General features: G+C 43.4%; 1 protein-coding gene across 6 annotated transcripts in view; it reads right to left on the bottom strand.

The window, feature by feature from the left end:
- Positions 1 to 334: 334 nt before the first annotated feature.
- LOC119175098 (sequestosome-1) overlaps positions 335 to 8,064 on the bottom strand; it is a 44,527-nt gene continuing 36,797 nt past the window's right edge. For 4 of the 6 annotated variants that reach the window (XM_075894727.1, XM_037426326.2, XM_037426325.2 and 1 more), the window contains 3 exons: positions 3,816 to 4,051; positions 2,678 to 2,789; positions 335 to 1,641 (listed from right to left, as the gene is read on the bottom strand). In XM_075894727.1, coding sequence (XP_075750842.1) covers positions 1,511 to 1,641; positions 2,678 to 2,789; positions 3,816 to 4,051 — 479 coding nt within the window. In that variant the 3' untranslated portion in view covers positions 335 to 1,510. The remainder of the gene's footprint in view (positions 1,642 to 2,677; positions 2,790 to 3,815; positions 4,052 to 8,064) is intronic. The other 2 variants (XM_075894729.1, XM_075894728.1) reach the window with 2 other exon arrangements.

The raw sequence follows: 8,064 nt of genomic DNA, 5'->3' as shown, positions 1-8,064 counted from the left end.
ACTAGTGTTTGCCGACATGTTGCTCTGGGTTGTGCCTTTTCTGTGAGTGCAGATTGAAGCAGGGTATTACCTGCGCGGCATTCCTGCAACGATGCGTTTGTACGCCTGCATGCTGTGGGAAACTAGGTGAGCAAACGCTTTAGCGAGCACACGACACTCCGGCTTCCCATAGTGCTTTGTAGCCACTGCAGGGAGTGCAGGCCAATTTCTGCAAAGGTCCATAGGAGCAATTGGTGATGTGGTGCTTTTATGATAATGCTCACATGATGGTGTTTTTACATGCTCGAGGCTTCTGAGCATAAGTAGCTCTAAGAAAGAAGTTCAGCAGCCCATAGACTTGTACCAATTAATGTTTATTTTATTATTTGTAAAATACTGCACACAGAAAGTCCAAGCAAGATAAGCAATATGGAATGATACACACTAAACAATAGAATGAAACAAGCTTGAAAATTTACACAATTTTGAGTAAATAATTTTATGGCCCGAATTTGCTCTTGAAGAAACAATCCTGCTGAGAACATCTAGAAAGAAAAGGGCCTTAATGGCCCTTCAATGCGAACACAAGCAAGGAGCACCAAAAAGCCGCTGCATTGCTTTTAAAAAACCAATAAAAGACTGGGTCACTGCAGTAAAGGCATTGTCAAGTGAACAAATTCTCAATTCTGTGAAGCAAATTGTGCATGTCTCCATCTTGTATAATTGTCAATATGGGAGCCCTTCAGTTTTTGGCTAAAAATCTAGTATCAAATTCAGGTGCATCTTTATTTTAAATTCGCAAAACCTTGGGGCGAATTAGACTTGAGGGAGAAAAAAAAAGCATTGTAACTGGTGAAGTTGGTATAATATTGCACTGTAGGTATTTTAGTACATAATTTTTTTAAGGGTTTTGCCAGGACCAAACTCATCTGTTGTAAAATGCAGGTCATGCATAATCGAGCTTCCACAGTACGTGCAGCTGCAACCACCGACTTAGAAGCAAAGGCTTGTTTAAACATCTGTAAACAAGTTCTGCTTGCCTTCAGAAATGTTGGCACACTTAGTCATGCATAGTTAATTGGTTGTAGTTGACTTGTGAAGGTTGATTAATATGTGGGGTTTAACGTCCTAAAACCACCACATGATTATGAGAGTGGAGGGTGCCAGAAATTTCGCCCACCTGGGGCTCTTTAACGTGCACCCAAATCTGAGCACACAGGCCTGCAGCATTTTCGTCTACATTGAAAATGCACCCGCCGCAGCTGGGGTGCAATCCCGCAACCTGCCCTTGTGAAGGGAGATCACAACAAAATGTGTGTTAAGAAAACTAGATGTCATTTTTGTTTACATTGCTCGCCTAGGCAGACATTGTCAAAGCAAAATCATGAACTGGTCTTTTGGAGCCACATGAAATTAACGCTACCATATGTGTTATCTTTAGGTGTGCACATAAGCTTCTTCTTTACCATGAACACTACCAAAGCAGTGCTCATGACAAAAAAAAATTATTCCAACCACTGGTCAAGCGGCCTCATTTGGGAGAAGGATGCAGCGACTCGAGGACTGCTCCAATGTCTCCATGCTTGACCTCGAGCAGCTGACGCAGCCAGCCACCCTCATTGTTGAATCCCATGGCCAGCATCTGGCCCAAGGCAGTGTCGACTGCGTCAACAAATAGAGCCAAAACTTGGAGCCAGTGCAAATGTGTGCAAAAGAGAACAGCAAAACAGGGAGGGGCATACACATTCCTCATGCTTAGCGAAAGCACACTTTTTTACTGAGTCCTTAAATTATTGTAGAAATGTGCAAATATTTGGGCGCTTGGAATGCACTTTAAGAGTAACTTAGATTATTAGAAATTTCGAAGTATTCAAAAGGAATGAATGTAGGTATATAATCCTCCAGCAAAAATTTTTTCACTGCAGCGACAAGGGCTCCTATTCTATGAAACCAACCAGTTTTGATAAACCTGCGCTACTGTGAAGAAACACTTAAAACTTGCATATCACCTTCACTGGTATTAATGAAATTTCATTTTAAAGAGAGAAAAAAGGAAGGCTTACGACCCGGCACTGAGGTGGCAAAGAAACAGAGAAAATGAGCTTTTGTGCATAGTAACGAGTTATAACTTGCACCCTACTGATATACAAATCTCCACTCCACTTGGAACCAAAAAAGTACCTCACGCACCTAGTCAAGTTCTTAAAAATGCTGCAATAATGTGCTACATATGCTATTTGGAACATTCAGCCAAATCAATATTAGCTTCGAACCCCAAATTTGTTCATCTCTAGTGAAGAGACACGATTGTGCAAAATGTGTAGCACACTTCACTATGGGTGAAGCAGCAAGCATGTTACTCTTGACTAATGGTGTTTCATGTGATGGACATATAAATAGCAAAAATAAATCTGTATGGTGTAAACCACATGCAAGGCCTTTCTAAGCTGTGCATGTGAAACCTCTGAAGGCTCCATTGAGCTAGACTGGGAGAAACGATGAGCAATCCTCGATTTCCCCGGACGCCCGAGCCACTTTTTATTGGTCGTTCATTCCGTCTTACGCTCGAGTGCTCTTGACCAAGCTGAGTGGCGATGGGCGTTTAGCGGAGAACCGCCAATTGGTGGCACTTGTGTGGTTGAAAACTGTCTATTGCACACATGAGATGCCTATAAAGTTTACCAAGTCTTGCTCTCACCAGGCTTGTCTCCAGCCTGAGCAGCCAGGCTCATGGAACGAGGGAGATCGTCACCTAGATGGGAGTCCCGCAGCACATTCAAGAGAGTCCAGCCAGAGGGCACCTCAACTTCCTGCATCAAAGAGGGCAGCATGTTTCTCAGAATGCAGGTTCTGTGCATAAATGCAACATTCGCTTGAAAACAACAGGCAAAAGGCAAACACCATCAATACCCCGTCAGCCTCCATATATGTCTGCACATGGAGGAAACTTCCTTGCACTCACACGGCATAATGCCTGTGTACAGTAGAGCAATCATCCTGGCACAGTACTAATGCACTGTACACAAGTTGCTTTGGGCGAATGGTACGATGTCTCAGTGCCACTTTTTCGCTCAATAGCAAATTGCCAACACAATCGAAAGAAACAGCCAAACGAGTCCCTCCTCAACAGCCATATTAGCAGTTATGCCATATTTGATTGCATAATGCTCACGGTATTTTTGTGGCAAATCAAAGGAAAGTTGAGGGTGTGTAAGAATTATGCGGTGAAAATTTTCTGCAAAACGTACAGAGTGCTGAAAAAAGCCACCTGCCAATGGGGGGTTCTCACAATGCCTAAAAGTGTTTTAATGAACACAAATTTTCTGAATTATTTCGACAGGCCCATTAAGCAATGTTATGCTCTGACAACATATTACCACATGCATTTATTGCTTTATTTTAATGTATTCGGTTCTCACCTACAAAAACTGTAAGTGATGCTTGGAGCAGACTGTCCCGCAATGTTTGGAAAGCTTCAAGACCGTTTGGGAAGCTTTGAAATGGATTGCGATAATTCTATTCAAGAGTCCACAAAAGCAGCAGCAATAACACTGGAAGGTGCATAAATTATCAGATTACTCGACGGATGACTGCTATACTGTTCTCGCTGCCATCAATGCACAACACGAATTGCTTGTACTGCCCGGGCAGTATTTCCCAGTCTAACTGCAGCTTTTTTCACTGTCACAACAGCATGTTAACACTTGACTTCAGCCAGAAGCATCGATTTTTACTTTCAGAGAACTTTTCCTCAATGCTGGAAAAATGGAAAGCACTAGAAAAATGCTGGAAAGATGGAAGCAATGGAAAGCACGAGAGACAAAAGTGCCGCTCACAATGCAGCTAAATGAAGAGCCACCCACCGCTGCAGGCTCAGAAGCAGCTTCCTCGCCGCCCCTGTTGGTCTCTGTGAATGGTCCCCCCTGCACGCTGCTGCTGCCATTGGCTGCTGCTGGAACAAGAGGCTCTGCAGAGTGGCTTTCGCAACCTCTGCCCGCCGCCGATGTGTCCATGGGCTCCGTGGCACTGTCCTTCTTTGGAGAAGTGCTGCTGGCCACGTCGACTGTGATGCCTGCAGCAGTTGCAGCACTATTTTCAGGGCAATCGGGGCTTGGCAACACCCTTTCAGCACTGCCAAACAGCAGCCAGAGAACAGCAAGCCTATCTGTCTATATATGTGCCTTGACTTTCTCCTTGCGTGCACTGCAAGGAAACTTGTTCAAGATGCAAGCCAAACATTATAGTGCAGCATGAGGCCTCAAATTTACACTTAATTCTCAGTCAGCTACAACAAACGTTGCCATATACCCAAGCTGGATTAAACATTGCTAGCTGCTTAAGTACCGACGTCGCCACAGGAGGTCTCCAGCTGACTGCGTGCTTGTTTGCAATTGCACTTAAAGTAAGCTGCACATTTGAAGAAAAGAAAAAAGTGCTCATGGTCATGACATGCACGTGACGTAGCTCTCTACTCCAGTACCATCCCCCCTTGCTTAGCTTCCAGTGCGCGACAAATCTCTAATTTCGCTTGTACTTGACAAATTCTAAAAACTTTTGCAATGATTGCCCTTCTGTAGTGAAGCCATTCGATAGTTACTTGAAGGGTGTTGCACAATGCAGTGTTGCGGATGTGAACCATGCTTTGCGCAAGTACCGATTCTCGGCAAAAGCAGCAAACAAACCACCAGAGAGTAGTTGGAAGCTTTCTTTATCAAAAGAAATGGTCCGATTGCGTCAGTGACACTTCTATAACATAGCATTCAACAGAAATGCGCTTTCTCGATAATATGTCGACCATGTTGCTACACATAATAATTTGCCAGTTCACGCATACCGGAAATGTCCTCCCTTTTTTCCAGTAGCTTCTCAGATCGTTATTAAACAAGTTGGATGCTTCACTTTCTCCTGCTCCCCTCTTTTCCAAATAATGTGCTTGCACCACAGTCAAGTGTACTTCAGCAATGTAAGCACTAGCTTGCCCAAAAAGAAGTCTTTTCGGCACATCAATATTTCCAGAGTTCGATTTTTAGTTCAGACACAAGATCCCAGTAATGTTTTATTATGGCGTCAGTCGCAGAGCAATGGCTGGTTTCATTAGAAGTCTTCAAGCTAGTGAGTTAAAATGATTGCAAGTTAAAAATGACTCAAGTTAAAATGATTGCATATATTCCTCCTTCCACAACTGCCCAATAGGAACTTCCTGGCGTTTGGGGGAATCAATGTAATGAAAATCTTTCCCCACCCTGGAACAAGATGGCCAGTAATAATACCCTAAATATTGAGCTATTCGTCCGCTACCAAAGGAGCTCGTTGAGAAAGCAGCAACAGCACCTTTGCTGGCACTCATCTTCTCGACAGGGCCATGCTACAGTGAAACCTCGATACAACGAATCTCAAGGGCTTGCTAAAAATCAATTGTTATTTTGAAAAGTCATTGTAGAGAAAATATTTAAAATTTACGCAAAAATCGTAAACGAAAACATGCGAGTCACCTGCCAGTGTTGTGTATACATTCGTGACCATGTTATGCTACTCAAATAAAGGCAAAAAAACAACAAACACGAAATATTACGGAATCAGTGCACATTTATTTGAGAAAAAGCGCGATCTACCCTGATGTGGGCAACTCTACTGCTGTAAGATGAGCTCTTAACGTGCACATCCTTCTTACACGCTGCAAAGCATCAGCGTTAACTCTTTTAGACGCCACCTGTGTAGAGCTGTCTGTAAATATGTCAAGTTACTAAAACGTAACTTCAAGGCCCTCAGTTTTTTATTGCAACAAAAATTAGTGTTATAGAACTCACCTTAATTGAGCGGTAAATAAATACTTTTTTGCCCTAAAGTCGTAGATGCTTACTTTTAGCGTAAATAGAATAAAATCTCATGCTAAAAATAAAGTGCAAATTTATTTTTGGTTAGCTATAGATTTTGAGAAAAGAAAATTCCGCTTTTCAGATCGCTCGCAGAAAGTGGCACGTCACATGACTCGTCGAACGTGGTAGTGCCTTAAAATAAAGGTGATCATATGTATCGATACACTGCAAAACGAGTTTAAATGACAAATTTATCATGCAGGAGGTTCAATCGAACTAAAGTAGGTTATACTTTTCTTTTTAAAGCTTCTCAAAGGGTTAAGCACCGATTCTTCATGCTTGTTCGTGCTCACCGTTTCAATGTCGTCTTTGCTCTAGTCAGCGTTTCCTTATCACGACCAACTATACAGATCTTATCAGTTGTCAGCTAAGCTCAAGTGCAGGCTTCGTCCTCACACTGTGCGCAGTGTTCCAGCGTTGCACGGGGTAATCATCGGTGACTTCATCATAGGTCGTAGCATTCCTTTCGTGCTGCTTCCGAAGCTCGTCTTGAACATTCAACCGTTGACGATGTGTGGAGCTTTATGCCGCAAGGGCCAATTGATGGCCAAAGAGCGCCATTTCAATGAGTAGAGATGTGGACAATGATATGTTGCGTGGCTGTATAGGGGCCTTAAAATTCCTCGCGATAATGCGGGTAAAACCATAAGTATTAAAATCATGACAGTGGCGTGATATGCATAGTAAAAAAGGGTGACAAATGTTTTGATAATAAAAACGTGTAAAAATATTTGGCACTAGCACAAGTGCCTCATCAGCGCCCTTGTGTCCAAGGGCTGCGAGGCAAGTGCTTATGTAGTCACTGCAGCAGCAACCTCTCTTAAGAGGTCGCGCTACATATTGCCTGGGTATATGACATGATAAAAGCAAACATCTCTTAAGAAAGCTAGCACCGATTTATGAGTGAACAGTGGTTCCCTACCGACGAACATTGCAGGGTGTAAAGGTATATGTTGTCGGTAGGGTAATGAAAAGTGTTGTTTTCTTAGAGTGTCTAGTTGTTTGCACTGAATTAAAATGTGAAGAACTGTTAGTGCTTCACCACATCTGTCACACAATGGTGGATCGCCACCGGACAAAAGATGTGAATGTGTCGTGTATGTGTGTCCTATCCTGAGCCTCCTTAGTATTGCCTCTGTATGACGCGATTTCGATACTGGCGGCCAATGGCCAAGGTGTGGCTTAACAATGTGTAGTTTGTTTTGTGTGTGTCTATCCCACTTGCTCTGCCAGTAGTCCCCGAGCTTTCGTTTGAGAGACGGCTTAAGATCAAGGGCCGGGATTGACATAGGTGTAGTGGCAGTGCTTTCATGGACGGATGCAGCAAGCTGATCCACCATCACGTTGCCTTGGATCTCACCGTGCCCTGGCACCCAGCACACTACAATATGTTGTTTGAGTGTGTAGAGTGTGCATAAAATGGAGTAAAGTGAGACGAGGACAGGGTTTTTTTGTTTTTTAAGAGTGTGCAGAGCCTTTACCACACTGAGAGAGTCCGTATAAATTACTGCTTTCTGTAGTTGTAGTTGTTTAATGTGTTTAGCGGCCACAAGTATCGCGTAAGCTTCCGCTGTGAAAATACTTGTGCCTGGATGTAGAGGGCCAGTATCCGAAAAGGATGGGCCGACAGCAGCGTAGGATACAGAGGAGTTAGACTTGGAGGCATCTGTAAAGAACTCAGGACGTGTGTATTTGTGTTAAGTTCCAGGAAGTATGTTCGGATATGGGCAAGAGGCGCATGTTTTGTAACTTCTAGAAAAGACACATCGCAGTCTATAGTCTGCCATTGCCACGGTGGCGGGTATGATACAGGAGCCATTAAACTGTGTTCTAGTGAGACTCCAGTTTCCTCAGCTAGACTCTTCAGGCGAACTGGGAAGGGCTGCCTCATCGAAGGCCTGTTTTGATACAGAATGGAGGTCAACAAATCATTAATAGTAAAGTATGAGGGTTGCTTCTTGTCTGCTTTCACCTTAAGAAAATATACAAAGGACATGTAAGTTCTCTGCAGATGAAGCGACCATTCATTTGACTCAACATAAAGGCTTTCTACAGGGCTGGTGCGAAAAGCACACGTAGAAAGGCAGATGCTCAAATGGTGCACAGGATCCAGCATCTTCATACACTTTGAGTCGCAGACTGATAAACAACGGCCCCATAATCTAAGCGGGTGCGAATGAGGCTTCTATACAGATTCATGAGACATTGC

This window comes from Rhipicephalus microplus, chromosome 5 (genome assembly GCF_043290135.1).
Source record: "Rhipicephalus microplus isolate Deutch F79 chromosome 5, USDA_Rmic, whole genome shotgun sequence".
Taxonomy (NCBI): domain Eukaryota; kingdom Metazoa; phylum Arthropoda; class Arachnida; order Ixodida; family Ixodidae; genus Rhipicephalus; species Rhipicephalus microplus.
This window is presented reverse-complemented; position numbering and strand designations above follow the sequence as displayed.